The 19,396-nt window shown below is 41.8% G+C and overlaps 1 protein-coding gene across 2 annotated transcripts in view; it reads right to left on the bottom strand.

Moving 5' to 3' along the window:
• The window catches only part of wwc3 (WWC family member 3), a 223,241-nt gene that overhangs the window by 75,834 nt on the left and 128,011 nt on the right, over positions 1 to 19,396 (bottom strand). For both annotated transcript variants that reach the window (XM_041211908.1, XM_041211909.1), the window contains exons 4-5: positions 18,382 to 18,458; positions 14,192 to 14,271 (exon numbers count right to left, since the gene is read on the bottom strand). In XM_041211908.1, coding sequence (XP_041067842.1) covers positions 14,192 to 14,271; positions 18,382 to 18,458 — 157 coding nt within the window. The remainder of the gene's footprint in view (positions 1 to 14,191; positions 14,272 to 18,381; positions 18,459 to 19,396) is intronic.

The raw sequence follows: 19,396 nt of genomic DNA, 5'->3' as shown, positions 1-19,396 counted from the left end.
GGTTCTGTCCCACCAACTCCCATATGCTGCTGTTATGATAAACCACCTCCTAGCCATCCCTATCTAACCTATTATATATTCACTCAAGGCTAATTCAGGTTTTTATTTGCTCAATAATTTTAATTTTTTAATTTGAATAATTTTATCGATTAACTAGCTTATCTGATTTTTGTTATTTATTTATTTTTAACTAGTACGTTTTATTAGTAATAAGGTTTATCAGTAGCAGTATAGTTTATTATCTAATACATTGAGGAAAGGTGCGAGATGACATCAGGCAAGCTTCCCAACGTCATCCCGCGCTCGCGCCATATTTCAGTCAGCAGGCACACGCAAAAGTTGGAAGGGCGTCCGCCGACAATGAAGAGGTGTAATTGTCTCTGACTTTTTATGGTCTGTCCGACCTTATGGTTGGCGGATGGGCGAATCGGCCAGGCGGACTTTGCGTTTTTCATCAAACCTCATCCAAGGGCGGGATGAGGTTCTCGTTATTAAAGGAAAGAAAAAGAAAAATCTATGTACAGCATTTTTATCATGTATATGTTCAGGTGACTGACTGCGATGCTTGGACAATTTTTTTCCCTGATTCTAAAAACTTTATTTAATGCCTTTCAGGTCTTCAGCTCCCTGTCTTCAGGGGGCTTTCTGTCAGCGCTCACCCACGCATGCCCACCCTTGTTCCGCCCCCGACCCGCAACTCTGAGCTTCTCAGTGTGCACGTCACGCTAGTTGGCCATTAATTGGCCAGCCAGCATGAAATCGCGGCTGGTGGCTGATTCCAGCTGGCAGTCCGTTCTCCAAATCCAGGACCCACCCACCTAAAGACTCTGCCCCATACATGCAGGAAGTGTCATGACTTGCAGCAGCTCAAGCTCCAGGTTTTGAGCTTGAACAGCAGCTGGCGTCAGAGCAGCGCATCCATGAGGTTGAGAGCTTTGCTGATAACACGTTTATGGATATGGTCACCTTTAGAGCATGCAGAGAGAACGGGAATGGGTGACCATCAGACAGCCACAGGCAGACAGCGCAGGAGTCCTCTGAGTGCATCTCACTCTCCAACCAGTATTCTAAATACTGATGAGAGTGATGGTTCATCAGTCAACTCCATGGCACCACAGCTGGTTCAGCTGTACAGGGGGGCATGAAGCAGACTGGGAGAGCGATAGTGATAAGAGATCTGATTGTTAGGCAACAGACAGATGTTTCTGCAGCTAAAGGCGTGAATCCAGGATGGTATGCTGCCTTCTTGGTGCCAGGATCAAGGATGTCACTGAATGGCTGCAGAGCACCTGAGTGCAGGGTGGGGGGGGGGGGGAGTGAAAAGCCAGCAGTTGTGGTTCACATTGGTAACAATGGCCTAGGCAGAGAGAGGGATGTGGCCCTGCAGTCAAAAGTAAGGGAACAAGGTAAGAAAATTGCAAGCAGGACATCAATCTCCAGATTAGTCTCGATACCACGCACAAGCAAGTACAGAAATAGGAGGGTAAAGCAGATGAATGCATGGCTGGAGAGATGGTGCAGGAGGGAGGGCGTTAGATTCCTGGGACATTGGGCCTGGCTCTGGGAGAGGTGGGACCTGTACAGATCAGGCAGGTTGTATACTGGGAGAGACAGATAGCACTAGAGTAGAAAAGAGTAAACTATTACGTGGGTTCAGTAAGGGGGAAAGTAATAAAAAATCTAAATTAGGGTTACTGCGCATGTATGTGAATGTGCGGAGCGTGGGAAATAAGACTGGCGACATGGAAAAATGGTTTTGTGAATATATTGAAGACCTGGCTCAAAGAAATGCAGGACTGGGTATTAACTATTCCTGGATAGAAGGTCTTCAGGAAAGACAGGAAAGGAGGAAAACGAGGGGGCACAGGTTGGTGGAATGGGGGGACAAATGGCAAATGAAACAATGCAAAGAAATGTGAAGTGATTTAGTTTGGGAGGAAGAACATAGGGATACAATATAAAATAAAGCGTACAATTCCAAAGGGGGGGCAGGAGCAGAGGAACCGAAGTGTATAAGTGCATAAATCATTGAAGGTGCCAGGACTGGTTGAGAGACTGGTACAGCATCCTAGGCTTTATTAATGGTAATTAAGGGTAATTAGCACATTCCTTTAGATAATATCACCACCTTCAACACCTCTTTGTCCTTTTGTCTGTGACATCTTTTGGTTATCTCCACCTATCACTGGTCCTCTATCCAGCTCTACTTGTCCCACTACCCGCCGCCCCCCCCCAACCCTTAAACCAGTTTATATTTCACCCTTTTTCTATTTTTACTTAGTTCTGTTGAAGAGTCATTCGGACTCGAAGCGTTAACTGTGTTCCTCTCCACAGATGCTGCCAGACATGCTGAGTTTTTCCAGGTATTTTTGTTTTTGTTTTGGATTTCCAGCATCCGCAGTTTATTGCTTTTATTTTATTAATGGGGGCACAGAACACAGAAGCAAGGAAGTTATATTAAACTTAAGTAAAAGATAGGTTTGGCCTCAAGTGGAGTACTGCATCCAGTTCTGGGAAGATGTGAAGGCATTAGAAAGACTGCAGAAAAGATTCATGAGAATAGCTCCAGGGATGAGGAACTTCAGTTACGTAGATAGATTGGAGATTGTTCTCCTTGGGAGAGAGAAGGTTGAGAAAAGATTTGATTCAAAATCATGAGGGGTCTGGGCAGAGTCGATAGGGAGAAACTGTTCCCATTGGTGGAAGGATAGAGGACCAGAGGGACACGCATTTAAGATGTTTGAAAAAAGAAGCAATGGTGAAATGGGGGAAAATCTTTTCACTCAGCGAGTGGTTAAGATCTGGAACACATTTCCTGAGAGTGTGGTGGAGGCAGGTTCAAGAAAAAGGTACATAAGAAGGAATTCAGTTATTGTCTGAAAGGAAGAACATGCAGGGTTTTGGTAAGAAGGTGGGAAAAGGACACTATGTGAATTGTCCCTTCAGCATGCAAGCACAGACATGGCAGGCTGAATGGCCTCCTTCTGTGCTGTAACCATTCTGCGATAAAGTCAAAATCTTAAACCACCATAGCGGGATTTGAACTCTCCAGCCTAGATTTTCACAGATTTGTGGAGACTCCACCCAACTTCCAAAACAGTGAGCAGGACCTAGATCCAAGTCCCGCCCCCATTTTCAACATCCCATTTTCGCCAGTAAGGGAAAGGGGGCAGGGCACAAATCATACAGGCAGGAAATCCGAACTCAGCTGTGCCACTTGAACTCAGTGCTCAGAACAGAGGCTGAGAGAAGAATGGAAAGATTGATTTTTTTTAAAAATATATTCATTCATGGGATGGGGCTTCATTGACTGGGCCAGCATTTATTGCTCATCCCTAGTTGCCCTGGAGAAGGTGGTGGTGAGCTGCCTTCTTGAACCGCTGCAGTCCATGTGGTGTTAGGGAGGAAATTCCCGGATTTTGACCCAGGATTTTGATTCTGGGCCTCATGACTGTTAGCAGAAAATGTAGAGCATCCTAGCTCCCCAATCTCCTACAATCCTTCGAGATCACTGCACTCCTCTATTTCTGGTCTCTTCCACATCCCCAATTTTCATCGCTCCACCAGCAATACCCATGTCTTTAGCGAGAAAGGCCTCAAGTTCTAGAAGTTCCTTCCTAAATCTCTCCTCCTCTCAAACTCACTCCCCTCCTTTAAACTGCTGCTTAAAACCTACCTCTTTGATCAAGCTTTGTGGTCATCAGTCCTAATATCTTTTATTGTTGTTCGGGGTCAAATTTTGTCTCAGAACACTCCTGAGAGGTACCTTGGACATTTTTATTATGTTAAAGTCACTGGGCAGCATTTTCCCTTTGTTGGTCTGGCCCAGGAGTGGCCATGAAATGGACCGCCACCCCCGATCAGGCCTGACCATGATTTCACTCTGGCGGGCCTAATTGTGAAATGAGGCTCCACACTGGCCGGGAATGGCCCTACAGGGGCGGGGCCCTGTCAGCCACCGGGTCCAATGGTGACCTGGTGGCTGGTTTAAAAGCGGCCCGGGCAGCCCCTGGGAGCCTGTTGTGGAGGACGTTCCCTGAGCCGGCACGATGGACCTGAGTTTGGCTGGACACGGCAGGCGGGAGGGCAGGTCGGGTGGGCACTCGGCCCTCTACTCGTCCAACGAGTGCCTCGCAGTCCTCCTGGAGGAGGCGGCTGCCAAGAGGGACACCCCTGTCCCCAGAGATGGGACAAGGAGGCCACCGCACATCACTAAGAGGGCATGGGAGGAGGTGGCAGTGCTGGTCAGCAACTGTGATGTGGTGCAGTGCTCCTGGGTACAGTGCCAGAAGTGCTTCAATGACCTGCTGTGCTCAGGAAGGGCAAGTAACGTGTTGGCATGGGTCAGTGCGCAGATGTGTTAAGGGCTGGCCATCCCCCGTGGACCTCAGGGGTGCTACAGTCTGAGTGCCAACTGTCAATCATGCCAGAGTTGGTCAAAGGGGTGAGCCCTGGCTGCTTGGACTGAGCGCCTTGTGGCTCTAGGGCCTCAACTCGGAAGCGCCCTGCAAGGTGTTCCTCAGTTGGGGTTGGCCAGGCTGCAGTGGTGTTGCAAGGTAGAGAGTGGGCTAATCAATGCCCCTCTGTTGCTTCAGCAGAAGATGGCCCACAACAATATAAAAAGGTTGTGGACCAGCGGAAGCCCCGCTAGTTTCCTAATCCTTTCGAAGTATGAGCAAGATGCCACGGAGCTTGAGAGCCGGCACACCCCACGTGCAACCTGGCGTGGAGAGGTGGGGGTGCCAGACAAAGGTTAAGAGCCCAGTGCACAGAGGTGAGAAGTTCAGCTTGTGCAATCCTTCTAGCGAAGTCTCTTCATTGATGTGAGCCTCAAACCTGGAGTCCCCATTGATCATTGAAAGACGATGGCACCATGATGCAGATCTCACGAAGGCACCTAGCTGACCCGCTGGTGCCTCGATGGCCATGTGTGCAGTCGATTGCACCCTGGACGTGGGGGAACCCAGCAATCGCTGCGAAGCCTTTGGTTCACTCAGCCTGGCTGGCCTCGTCCGTACGGTAAAGAATAAAGGTCAGTACCCGCCTGAACAGAGCTTGATGCAACTGTGGACAGCTGATTAGGAGACTCCACACAGATCCCCAATTGAGCACTGGAAAGAGCGAGAGAAACAGAAGTTGAGGGTCACTGTGACCTTCAAAGCCACTGACATGGGGGTGTCCACCCACACAGTCAGAGCTGATCTCAGGCCCGATTATCTGACAGATGGAGATCACTGACTCCCTTGAGAGACAGAGCCTCCTTCGGCATTGCACCTTGGACATATTGAGGTAGCTGCATCACCTCCTGTAAACCCTGGCAGCAGGATATTAGCGTCTTCTGCAGCCCCTTCTGCCTCAGACTACCTACTGGCCCTGTGGCCCTTGTGCCACATCTTTCAACGGCATTTCATTTTCAAGTTGGTTTTTGCTCCTTTGTTAATTTAGGGTTTTAGTCAGGGATCCAGAATCATTGCTCATTAAACTGCAATGGTTTAACATGCCATTTCCAATCGTGCAATGCACCTGGATGTCACACAGCTTTTGATATACTTTTAACTATGTGAATTATTTTTTAAAATATCTGCAGCATGTCTCCCTGATTTCAATCGGTAATTTAGCAAATTGTTAAAATGTCTGTCCAACATCACAATTTACAGGTTTCATATTTGGATGGTTAAATGCCTATAGGTCGACAGTGCGATCTGGATTGTGAGATTATCTGTGTCCATGTTTATCCTTGCAACACTTAACCAATTCCGGTTTCAAAAAATATATCAATGCGGCATTGTCTGTTAAAGATGGGGGTAAGGCGGAGCCAGAGTTGGGTTGTGGGGGCGAGGGAAGAGAGGCGGAATCATAATTCCTTTGTTCTCCGGTCTTTCTTGAAACTCATCACAGCCTCTAGCTGTGCAAGTATATTTTAGGATTGAATAATCCATGGGCACTAATCTTCTCTGTGCCTCTCAGTGATTACAAACCTCCGCTAGTTCCTTCATTTCAAATCAGAGAGCTTCTCCTCAAATTATGTTGTGCAATCTTGTGATCAAACTTATTCAGGAGATGTTCAATGAGTTCTGGAGTCTCTTTACCTGCTATTTCAACAAAGGCATTTACCAATTTAAAATAGTGTCACACTGCACAATAGTCAAATATAACAACTTGAATTTTTTTAAAGATTGCAGCACTTTTGTGTCATTTTTGTGTCAACCACATACCCTTCATCTTTACGTAGCTGAGTAAGAAATAATACATTTTTAAAACCATATTGAACAAGCAATTTAAATTTAAAATCATGCATTTAAGTATCATCATGAAACATTACAGCATTGTAAACAAAACAGGTTCATCCTTTAAATGCATTGCTCGAGCAATAGTCTTCCTATTGAAAAATCTAGATGATTAAAAGAGACTTAACTAATGCTAAACTAACCAATCATCTTGCCTACATTCACGTCTTATTTACAGTCCTCTATCACTTCTTTCAGATTACTGTACAGCAGGTGAGGGGGGCATGATGGGTAGACCCCTATTCACATTTTAGATTTGCTTCAAATTTTGACCCTCTGGATTAAGGTTTAATTTTCCAAACAGAGTTACTGCAAGATTAGCGAACCTAACAGACTTCATAAACAAGTCATCAATGTCAAATTACAAAGGTAAACTTGTACACCTCCCTGTTCTCCTCTCAAAGGCCTTTCAAGTAAATTTAAAAGTATGTACTTTAGATGCGTGCAATAAAGCAAATCTAATTTTAGCACAACAGTTATTTGATGGTGCATCTGTTACAGCTGGAATATCCACCAGTTGATATATATGTGGATAATTTACCCCAAAACCCCAATCATTTTCATTAAAAAGAGGGAGCATTGCTACACCAGGTAACGGTATAAGTAAGGAAAGAATATTACAGAACCTAGGCAGTCTTGAGTAATAGGAGTCGAAATTCACAAATTATGATTGCCAATTAGGGCTATAGGGAAAGATTGGGGATTGCAAATAAATCAGTAGTGTATTCCTTTCCAAGAGCCAGCACAGGAACAATGAACCAAATAGTCTCCTGTGCTATATCATTAGATAATTCTAATTAATATCAGTCAATATTACAATTACTGTAATATTGTCTGGAGTTTCTATCTGTTCAAACGTCCAAGTCAAAGGTGCCATCTTGGGGTATAACTGCTCCCCAATGTTAATAATAGATAAGCAGTTGTCCTTCAAGTTGGCACTATTTTCTTGGTCACTATTCTAAACATAGGAATATTACAAGTGAAACTTGCATCTGATCCACTTCAAATACAACCTCTTTCTGATTGGGTTTCCCCATGGCTGGAGTAAAAACATGAGTTTGCAACAGAGCCCGTAGTGCTAACAGTCAAACATTTCTCCTTTGTTAAAATGCAAGGTTGTGAAATCATCTATTTAAAATTTATCAATGAACACAAATGACAGGTCTTTTCGAAGGAAAAAAATCAAATTGTGCTAAAAATGCATTTACTTTCTTATTTTAGGTGTTAAGTGTTGTAATATGCCTTTAAGGGATAGCAGCATGCCCTCACTAGAGGGGAAGTGTCATGTGATCCAGTCTCAGTTTCACTTTGGCCAGTGAGCAGAGCATACAGCCCTGTTGCTGATGTCTTCAAGTTTTCTACCTTTGTACAATTATTCTCATGTGCCTAGTCTCAATAAATGTTTACCCAATCCCTTATGAGTGATTGGTGTTTTTATATCATTATAAAAGCACAACATTAAGAACCAGATAAAAATGGAAATCCGTGAACATCATCAAGAAGGGACACTTTTCCTGAAACATCAATACATGCTTTGTTCTGGTGTATATTCACAAGGCCTTTGCTAAGGGCAATCAAGCAGCAACTTTTACAAATAGAGGGAAAATAATTGTAGAATCTGACAAAGCAAAAGGAGGCCATTGGACACATTGTCCCTGTGAAAGTTCTTTGGAAGAGCTGAGAAACACAGAGATATAGGATATAGGCTATTTAGCCCCAAGAGCCTGGTTCACCACTCAAATGAGATCATGGCTGATCTATGACCTAAACCCACCTACCCATCTATACCCCATGTCCCTTCATACTTCGCTTAACAAAAATCGATCAATCTCAGATTAAAAATTAATAGTTGATGTAGCAGCCATTGCTGTTTGTAGAAGAGGATTCCAAACATTTACTATCCATTGCATGTTTCCTAATTTCACTTCTGAAATGTCTCTGCAATCAGTGGAAATAGTTTCTCCCAATCAACCCTGGCTGTTCCCCTTGATATCTTGAAAAAAAAAAATCAAATCACCCCTTAAGATTCCGAATTCTACCTCATTTGTGAAATTCCTCCTGGTAATTTAACCCTAATTCCAGGTTTCATTTTGGTAAACCTATGCTGCGCTCCCTCCGAGACCAATAATATCTTAAGGTGTGGTACCCAAAACTTCTCACAGTAATCAGGGTGCAGTCTAACTAGGGCTTTGTGTAGCTGAAGCGTGACTTCTCCCCTTGTATTCCAGTCCTCTAGATATAAAGGCCAGCAGTTCATTCACAATTTGATTATTTTCTGCACCTATTCATGAAGTTTTAATAATCAATATACCTAGATGCTCAAATGTCTTTAGAGCTCCACTGTTTAGCTTTTCACCATTTAGAAAGTGCCCTGTACTACCCTTTTTAGGTCCAAAGCGGATGGTCTCACATTTACCTATCCACAGTTTGACCCATTCGCTTAACCTATCAATACCTGTGTAATGTTTTGCTTCCCTCTGCACTATTACAATGCCACCTATTTGTGTCATCAGCAAGTGTGGGTATGTGGCTTTCTATCCAATCATCTAAGTTATTAATAAATACAATGAATAGTTGAGGCCTCAACACAGATGTTTGTGGGCTGCCACTAGTCACATCGTGCCAATTAGAATTCCTACCCATTATCCCTACTGTGTGTGTGTTAATGCTCAGTCAATTTCCTGATCAGGTCAATAATTTGCCTTTAATTCCATAAGCTGCAAATTTAGTCAAGAGTCTCTTATGAGGAACTTTATCAAATGCCTTCTGGAAGCCCATATAAATAACATTCATAGACCCCTGTCCATTCCTTTAGTCACCTCTTCAAAAAAATCCATCAGATTGGTCAGACATGATCTACCCTTTACAAATACATACTGGTTCTCTCTGATCACTTGTTCCTAATTATATATTCCAGCAATTTCCTGAAAGCAGATATTAGACTATCTGATCTATAATTCCCTGGTTTCCCTCTGTTGCCTTTCTTAACCTGAACAAATACTCCAGCTTCCCATTTTTTCCCCATAGCCTCGGAGGGGAGACTACATAATCTGCAGACCATCTGGTCACTGACAGGTTCAATTCACCTTGTCTTTTTACAGTATGAAAAACAGGAGCTCCATGTATAATTCTCTCAAATAAATCACCAGAGAATGTGTTAACCAAGGAAGTGCTGATATGAGACTCTAATAAATAAAACAGCTTTCTGGAAAGCATGCAGTTGCATGTGAATTGTCTATTTAAATTATTATACTATTTAACACCAACATCTTTTCACCTTTATTTGTTATTTAAAACACTCATTAAAGCCTACCTCCTTAAACCGATTTCTTGGTCATCTTCCCTAATATCTTTTGATGGGGTCCATGTCAAATTTAGCCTCACAATGCTCTTGTAAAGTGCCTTGGGATGCTTTATTACACTGAAGACACTATACAAATGCTTGTTGTTTATCTGTACATGTATCTGACCACGTAGTTGGCATGCACGCAGCAACCCGTCATGTTAATTGTCACTTTCTAAGATGATGAGGGAATTATTCGAGCTTCCCACACACCCTGGAGTATGCTATGCTGCTCCAGTCCAGGGCTAATTATTAGACCTGGGTTACGCCAATGCCTGAAGAGAGAGATACAATGTTGGTTCAAAAAGTTTTCAGTCTGCTTATTGAAATCTGTAGTCAGCCACATTTCTTTTGGATTGTAAAGATTGTTGCTGTCCAAGCAAACAGAACATAAACCATGTACATCACTAATTCATTTGTGACTGTGAGGGAGCCAATTTTGTGGTTGGTAGGAAAGTGCATCAATTTAGCTCTCAACATTAACACTGAAGAATTGTTTGAATGTTCCAGAAATCTATATTCTATACAATAAAATGGAACAACAATGAAGTACATTTATGTAGTGCCTTTCACCATAGCAAAACACCCCAGGAACTTCAGAGGGATGCAATCAGGCAAAAATTGATACTGAGTCAAAAGAGGGAATATTAGGGCAAGTGATCAAAAACTTGATCAAAGAAATGGGTGATACAATTATGCCTAATCATAATAATCAACTAATTAGTCTACGACAGATCCAGAGATTCAAGGCAAGGGACACCTTAGTTATGGAGTGCTTTGAAAATGACCTGTTCTTCCCAAGCACACTTGCTACATGCCAAGTGTTGTAGAAAAAACAAAAAAGGTCTACACTGAACAAATTGTAACAAATCCTCCAAGCACATAACTCATTGTCAATTTAGGGTGAATTGTTAGACCTACGCTATTGCCAACCCTCATTTTCGCAGGTCACATGAGGACAAACCCTTAACCTGTCCCACTGGCAATCAAAATAGTTTTCTACTTACTAGGCAGTATGGACCTTCCTTAAGCTTTGGGGAATCTCTCCAACTAGAAACTAAAATCATCTTTTTTACATTATCACGGGTGCTTTGGCAGGAGTAGTGCCATACAATACTCTCAAATATTGATGTGTATCACGGAAGTCCTGCCTCAAGCTATTTACAAAGTGGCCCATATTCAACATAGCTCAGGAAGCTATACTTCAGAAATTAGTGTTACTGCATCTTACATTACATTCATACAAGCAGATGGCTTCTACAAATCCAATATTGCTTTCTTGATTTTGTATTCAATGCCTCTAGGTACAAAATCAAAGATGTAATTTGCCTTTTTCCTGACCCACAAATCCACATACCAAGGTTTCAGTGGCATTCCATACCATTTGAAATACATTTCCTTTTCCCATTGTTACTTCCCAAATACTTTACTTCACATTTTCCTACACTAACCCATGTTTCCTACTTATCAGCTCACCTTGCTAATCTATCCATCCTCTTTGCTAATCTTTCACAATATCCCATCCTCCTAACTTTGCTTCACCAGCAAATATCAATATTTCCATCCAATCCTAAACGTGCACAGTTTGTACAAAGTATTGAAGTGAGACCAACACAGCTTCCCATGGAACACCGTTCACTGTACCTCCCCACTCCAACAAACTTTCTTTTACCTTCTCTCTGCTTTCTGATTTCCAAGCATCTCCCTATCCACATCCCTTTAAATTTCAGGGTGCCATTATTTGAGCCACAAATCTCTTGCAGGATACCTTAAGAAATGCTTTTTGAAAATCCACATAAAGCCAATGGAGCAGCTTTGGTTTATCATTCAAAGGTTTTTTTATAAGGTTGGTCAAGTTCGAGATCCCTTCGGGAATCTGGATGGCCCGATCCTGATTATATTAAGTTTCTGAAAGAACTTAGTAACTTCATCTCTTATTACAAACTGGTGGGTTACATAATAAAGTAAGTCTAGTAGCCAATAATTCCCTTTCTCATCCAATGTCTTTTTTGTAGAGTAGGATCACGTTTGCTTTCTTCCCGTTCCCTGGCACACATTTCCTATCCAGGGGAAATGGAAACGATAGTTAAATACTCTCTGTTTCTTCCCTGTTAGTTCTGGACGTAAGTCATTAATCCTTGATGATTTGTCTACCCGAAGTTTGAATAGGCTCTTTAGGTCCATTTCCCCTTGTGTTATATTGGAGATTCTCTCATTTTAATAGCCACCTTCCTGTGAATACCAATGCTGAACACTCATCTGGTACTTATAGCATTACTTAACTCTCCACTAAATGCTCACCTTCCAGCAGCCTTACCCCTCCCTTGATTATACTTACTAATTTACTATACTAACACACTAGTGACATTTTATGCTTCTTGTTCATTTTCTCTTGGAGCAGCAACATCTTGATGGAGTCTGACACGCAACACAAAGAAAAATCCTCCCCTTTCTCAACAAAAATTTATCCTCTATTCCACTTTACCGTTGGATATCCTTTCACAATTATAGTTCTATGGTTAATACACACCCCACTTACTGGTCTAAACACTTCATCCCATGTTTCCTGAAATTGTTGAATATGATACAACCATATCTGCATGCCTAATGTCTTTCTCTGCTTTCTACACTAGTTGTAGGATTTTAGGTCAGCAAATTGAAACATGCACCGAAGTCCAGTAAGAAGTGTTTGTCTGAGACTCATAGTGAAGACACGTTATTAAGCCATGTGGAAGGAACTTTACCCAGCATCAAACACCAGCAGATGAGATATAATAAAGCACTATAAGACCGGACAGGGTGGCAGGGAAAACAAAACGGGAGGTAGAAATTGGTACATTTTTGCACCTATATTTTATTTTTGAAGGTGTGAAGCATCAATTTAGACATCCTGGGCAGAACTTTCAGGTCAGCGAGCAGGGGGCGGGGCCCGCTCACAGACACGTAAAACGACACGCAGCAACATCAGGCATGCGTCCCGATGTCACCGCGCGTCAGTTAGATTGTCAGTTTAGCGGGCCCAGCCGCATCAGCTGCACACCCGCCGACCTGTCAAAGGCCTGTTAAGGCCATTAAGAAAGTAATTAAAGGTGTTAAGAAAGCTGCCTGTCCAACCTTAAGGTTGGCAGGGGGGCAGGTGAAGAGCCCAGGCGGCCTTCGCATTTTTCATGAAACCTCATCCACGGGCGGGATGAGGTTTCATGATGGGTTTATTAACTAAATAAAAAATTTTTGAAGAAATTAAAGGACATGTCCCAGCTCATGTGACAGTTTCACATGAGGGGACATGTCCTTAATATTTTTTTTTCCTTTATTAAATTTTTCAGAACTGCAGACATGCGTGAAAGAGTGCAGACGCCAACTCAGGGAATCCCCACGCCCGCCCACACAGGGAGCGCACAGCGCTTCTTCCGGGCGTGCATCACGCTGGGCGGGCCTTAATTGGCCCAGCCACAAAAAATGGCGGCGCGCACCCAATCGGGGGCACTGATCTGGTTCGTGCTCACACACACACACACACACACACACACACACACACACACACACACACACACACACACCCCAATCCCGATAGGGGGGAAAATTCAGCTTCCTAGCCTCAATCCGTGCAGGGGTTGATCGCCCTGTCAACATTTGAGGGGTCTATTTTTTGGTATCCCAAATGGACCTCAAAATAAAACAGGCATCTGCCAAAATCGGGCATGAGGCCTTCCATACACACATACAAAGGACCCAATGCCTGTTGAATCCCAGGTTCTCAGCAGTAGAAATGTGTCCTAGCTTCTGCACTCACATCCCTCATTTTCATAAGAAAAAAAGTGTATGTTTTGGAAAACTATAAAGATTACCATCTGCAAACTTTCCTCACACTGAAGAAAAATTAGGACTGATTAAAATGACTCCAGAGTGGCCATTTGAAAAGCCATTGATGGTTTAGAGGCAAAGTTTGGTTGTAACCATATGAGGCATTTTTACACTAAGTGAAATGACAAATCAACATGCAAAAAACAGAAAATAGATAGTGTTTTAAATCAAACACCATCCAAGAGTAAAGGAGAAATTAAATTTTATTTGGATGTTTACTATAGTTTCCAGGCAGTCGTGCTTAACTATTATAAATCACAGACGTGATTTCCAGAAAGCAGGTGATTAATCACTTCCACAGCTCTTCAATATAATCACTAATGGTGTGTCGTAAAGTTACGGATTAAGTACCGGCATACCCCAGTATTGCAACAGTAAGTACGACACAGAAATAGTTTTGGAAATGTGCAAAGCAGGTCATATCACAAATGAGAAAGACAGCATGTTGACAAAAAAGTTTGGACAATAGTTCTGTCACATATTCATAACTTATACCTAAATATATAAACCATTGAAAACATTGAATGCTTTTTCTCATGTTATGATGGTCACTTGCATATGGACCATATCCTAGTCTTCATTCACTCACACAAGACCAAAGGGCTTAAACAAAACATATAATTAAAAAATGCTCAGTTTGGAATCAAGAATATACATACCTTAAAATATAATTTTTACAAACAAATATCACACTTACTCTTGTAGCGTCTCTACGCCTTTTTCCTTGTACTGCAACTCCTCTTTCATTTGTGCCAACTCCCTTTTCAATCTGGAAACCTAATAACAAAGCAAGTCACTTCCAACAAATGTAGCCAGATCCGGACAGTAACTAGCCATTTTAATTTGAATTATCAGAATTAAACATAATCCATCAGACTGACAGACAAATATGCTAATTGTTCCAGTGAGAGAGTTAGCATTTAGTCAACGGTGTGATTTCAAATGGATTTCATTCCTCGGCCATGATAGCAAAAATAGCAGCCAAAAACCAAGCAGCAAAAACCATCTGTTGTCTTCACTAAATAAGTGAAGTTAGGCCATTCGGATAATTGAAGCCCATCTTTTTAAATGGTTTTATTTGACCCTAATTTCATAAAATTCAGGAGTTTCTGCCAATACCGAGATTGGCAGGCTTCAAGCTAAGATTGGGAGTGGCAAAATAACATAGTCACTGGCACCTGGCCCACTTCACTACCAATAAGCAGTTAATATTACAGACAGTAGGGCTAGTTTCTTTTGGCATCGTTTCTGGTGTTAACTGGATCCACGCCAGGTGGCGAAGTTAAAACTAGGACACAGCAGCTTTCTTTGCTGGAGGGAGTTTATTGATTTAGTTCACAGTCAACACTACTCCAACCCACCAGTGTCCCAGCTATCCCCATTTATAGGTGTGCAAATACCCATTACCTGTTTAACAATGTGATTGCCATTAAACCTTAACAACGTGATTAATAAGACATTGACATGAGGGGCTATACAGAACCCGATACTTCCTTGTGGGTAACTTCACTTTTCCAAAGTCCAGAGTTCAAATGATACCATAAACAAGTAATACGAAAAGAGACTCTGGTAGAAGGTAACTGGTGGTGCAGGGGAAAGGTGCTGAGGAGGAGGTAGCTGATGGCTATTTAAAATATATGTGTTTTATTTAAAAGAAAAAATGGGCCCGTGATTGGAAAAGGAAGCCACAATTAAAATAGTGATTCAGAAAATTAAAGTCAAAGTAGAGTCACAACTCAGCTGGACAAGAGGGAGGGAAAATGACCCATAGGATTTATGGCTTCCAGGGGTTTAGCCAATATGATTGGATTAGGAATAAAAAGGCACATGATTCCCTCTTCAATTATATATCACAACTATTTACAGATGTACCTTTACTTAAGAATACTTCCTATCTGTCCGAGGGTGTAATTCAGAGATATTCCCTTAATGATAATATCTTTAATATATTAATTAGTTAACCAGTTTGAGGAAAGTTGCTCGAGCCAGAGCACTGAATTTGGAATTTTGTTAGCATAAGCTTGAGCTGCTGCATAGGATATTGCCTTCAACGTTTAGCAAAATTATTCCTTTTCATTCAATCTTGGATTGCACGTAATCCTAAAGGAAGTTGAAAATGAGAACTTTATTTCCTCGGTGGTAAACTGCCAATTTCAGAGAGCCATCTCTGGAGGCACGGACTTCATAGATTTATAGAACGACAAGAGCACAGAAAGAGGACTTTCAGTCCACTGTGCCTGTGCCAGTCCTTTGAAAGCTCCACTCACTTGCCCTTTCTCTGTAGCCCTGTACGTTTTTTTCCCCCTTCAAGTATTTATCCAATTCCCTTTCAAAAATGATTATTCAATCTGCTTCCACTACCCTTTCAGGCAGTGCATTCCATGTCATAACAATTCACTGCTTAAAAAATTTTCAACTCATCTGGCCGCTGATTCTTTTGCCAATTTTCTTAAACCTGGGTCTTCTGGTTACCATCTCTGCTGCAGTTTCACCTTATTTACTCCATCAAAATCATTTACAATTTTGAACACCTCTATCAAATCTCCTTTTAATCCTTTTTTTGCTTGAAGGAGAACAAGCCCAGCTTCTTTAGTCTCTCAAAGTAACTAAAGCCTCTCATCCCTGCTACTGTTCTAGTAACTCTCTCTCTCTCTTCTGCACCCTCTCGAATGACTTCCTCCTTGAAGTGCTTTGCCCAGAATTGGACGCAATACTCTAGCTGGGCCAAACCTAATGACTTATAAAGATTTAGCATAACTTTCTTGCTTTTATACTTTAAACTTCGGTTTATAAACCCAAGGATCCCACAAGCTTTTTTTTAAAAAAAAAACAGCCTTCTCAACTTATCCTGTAACAGTCAAAGATTTATGGACATACACCCCAGGTCTCTCTGCTCCTACAGCCTCTTTAAAATTGTACTATTTAGTTTACATTGCTTCTCCTCATTCTTCCCACCAAACTTTATCGGTTCACTGCACTAAATTTCATCAGTCACTTGTACGATCATTTCAACAATCTGTCAATATCCTCCTGAAAGCTGTTATTATCCTACCCATTGGTTATTACATTCCTAGTTTTGTATCATCTGCAAGCTTTGAAATTATATCCGAGTCACAGTCATTAGGAATATCAAAAGAGCACTGATCCCAATACTCATCCCTGGGAAACACCAACATAAACTTCCCACATGTTTGAAAAACAATCCTTCACCACTACTCTCTGCTTTCTGTTCCTTAGCAAAGTTTGTATCAATACTGCAGTGACCCTTTAATCCCCTGGGCAAATTCCTTCAGCCTCATTTCATAACTCAACAAGGTTAGATTTGGAACTTGCCTCGTTAATATTCCTACCTGCGCTAAAATTCTATGGAGGTTTCAGCATTTAGTTAAGCCTTTCACACAAATCTTTCTTGTGCCCCATTCTCTTCAATGATGCTATGAATCTAAAGAAATAAAACGTACGTAGAGCAAAGCCATTTGGCCCATCATGCTTGTGCTGGTTCTTTGAATGAGTTATCTTGTTAGTCTCAACCAACTGCTCGTTTCCCATACCCCTACAAATTCACCTTTTTCAAGTATTTATCCAATTCCCTTTCGAAAGTCACTAATTAGTCTGCTTCCACCATCCTTTCAAGCAATGGATTCCAAATCATGACTTGCTTTGTTAAAAAAAAACCACCACACACCTTTAGTTCTTATGCCACTTAACTTAAAACTGTCTCTTTTGGTTACCAATCCTCCTGCCAGTGGAATTAATTTCTCTATCTCCACTCTATCAAGACCTTTCATAATTACAAGCATTTCTATTAAATCTCCCCTGAACCTTCTCTGCAATCCCATCTTCCTTTGTGCCTCCACATAATTGAATGCCGCCATCCCTGTCACCCTCTCAGAGGCCTCGAAAATATGGCTCCCAAAATTAAACTCCCGGTTTTTTGGAATTCAATCGCTCCAGATCAACACCCAATTGTTCGTCTTGCTTACAAATAGTCTCATCTAGGTGATTAGTGTAATGGAACAAAAAAATGCTCCATTTTAAATCTGTCTCAATCCACTGCTCTCTAACTCAGCTAAAATTAACATCAGTGACTATTCAGTACTGAAACTCGTGCCTTGATTCCATAACATCTCACTTCAGTGCTAATGATTCGTGAAGGAACTTCCTAAAGGAAGTCAAGATAAGCAACCTAATATCATCACTCTCATCCACCTCATGGAAGGGATCCCAAAAAAACTTATTAGAATCAGGCTCTCTTTTAGAAACCCATCTTTTGTTTCCATGCTTGTCCCATTACCAGCCCACACTGCCTTGAACCATTATCCTTTTTGCCATTTAATAATTCCTGCCTTCCACTCTATCACAGACCTTCTCTGTTACTTTTCCTTCCACTTTCCCTTTTCCCTACCTCTGTATTTGCTTAAAAGCTATCCACCTCCAACATCTTCAAGTTCTGATGAAGGATCATTGACCTGAAATGTTAACTCTTTTCCTCGCTCCACAGATGTTGCCTGACCTACTGAGTGTTTCCAGTCATTTGCTTATTTTATTTCAGATTTCCAGCTTCTGCAGCATTTTGCTTATGTTTAACAAACCCAAGTCAGCTTTGATTTTATTGCTGTCATCTCCACCTGTTATTCTGTAATTATTTCCTTCCTCAAATGCCAGTAACCCTGTGCTGGAAAATGTCTTTTAAGTGACTTAAAATTCTTCTCACCTTTTTAAAAATGGTAAAACAGGCAGTGTGATTCCAGCCTGCCTCTTCGCACTATTTACTCAACATATAGCGTCGCAAAATTGTACACAATGATAAAACTTTGACTTTTTCAGATCTGACCCAAGAGGTCAGTTTACTACACTAGCCCGCGCCAGATTCAGAACCTCACTTACCCCCTCTCTTCGGCTTGCTATTTCAGCTTTAATCTGGTCAGGATTGTACTTTGTATTGGAGGATGAACCCGAATACGCTGTAAAAACAAAAATCAGGAATATGTAATCAGTGAACAGAAAAAGTTCCCAGCTCCAGAGAAAAGATAAATAATCAAACTATTGGATTACAAAGCAGCAACGGGAGGGGAAACCACGCAGTTGTGGCTGACTGCGTGGGCGGGGCGAGAAGGGTTGGGTACAACTTGAGATTTGACCGACTGGACAGAATGGGGACCAAGGAATACTGACGTATCTAATGTGCAGGCCCAGCCTGGAGGCCAAAGGTGGGGTGTGAACTGGAGGCAGTCCTCCAAGGCCACGTTGGCTGACCTCAAAACGATTAAGGGATAATGACCCAGCTCGCCCACTCATTGGCTTGATCATTGGAAATCAGCACAAAGACTTACATTACAAAACATTCTTGGCGGCTTTTAAAGCACAGAACACTGAAGTGTTGTTGAAAGTTGTTAGATCCCTGAAATAAATAGGAAATATTACCTACACGTTTTCAAAAATTTAGCAACAAGTTAAATTAAGCCATAGACTTTCAGACAATTTAGAAACTCGGGTTTTAGTGAAAAAAACATGAAGCTGTTGGATTGTTGTAAAAAGCCAATACGTTCATGAACGTGCTTTGGGGAAGTAAAGTCGTCCTTACTCGGTCAAGCTTATACATGACTCCAGTTCAATACTAATGCATTTGAACCTTAACGGCCCGAGCAGTATCAAACCATTACAAATATTTCTAACAGAAATTTTGCAGAGCCTTCAAAAAAGGGAGTCCCCTATCAGCCTCTCAGGACAACAAAGGCCAGCATTGCTGGAGATGCCCAAACCCCAAGAATGAATTAGAAATAGGATTTCATCAGTTCAGTTCCAGTTATGCACCAGTGATAAAGGCAGTGTAGCATTTTAGTGCACTGATTCTCATGTAAGTGTTAAATGGGATTAGGGACTTCCCAATGAAAGTGAGAAA

Source organism: Carcharodon carcharias, chromosome 18, assembly GCF_017639515.1.
Source record: "Carcharodon carcharias isolate sCarCar2 chromosome 18, sCarCar2.pri, whole genome shotgun sequence".
Lineage (NCBI taxonomy): Eukaryota > Metazoa > Chordata > Chondrichthyes > Lamniformes > Lamnidae > Carcharodon > Carcharodon carcharias.
Note: the sequence above shows the minus strand (reverse complement) of the source record. Positions and strands in the feature narration are given on the sequence as shown.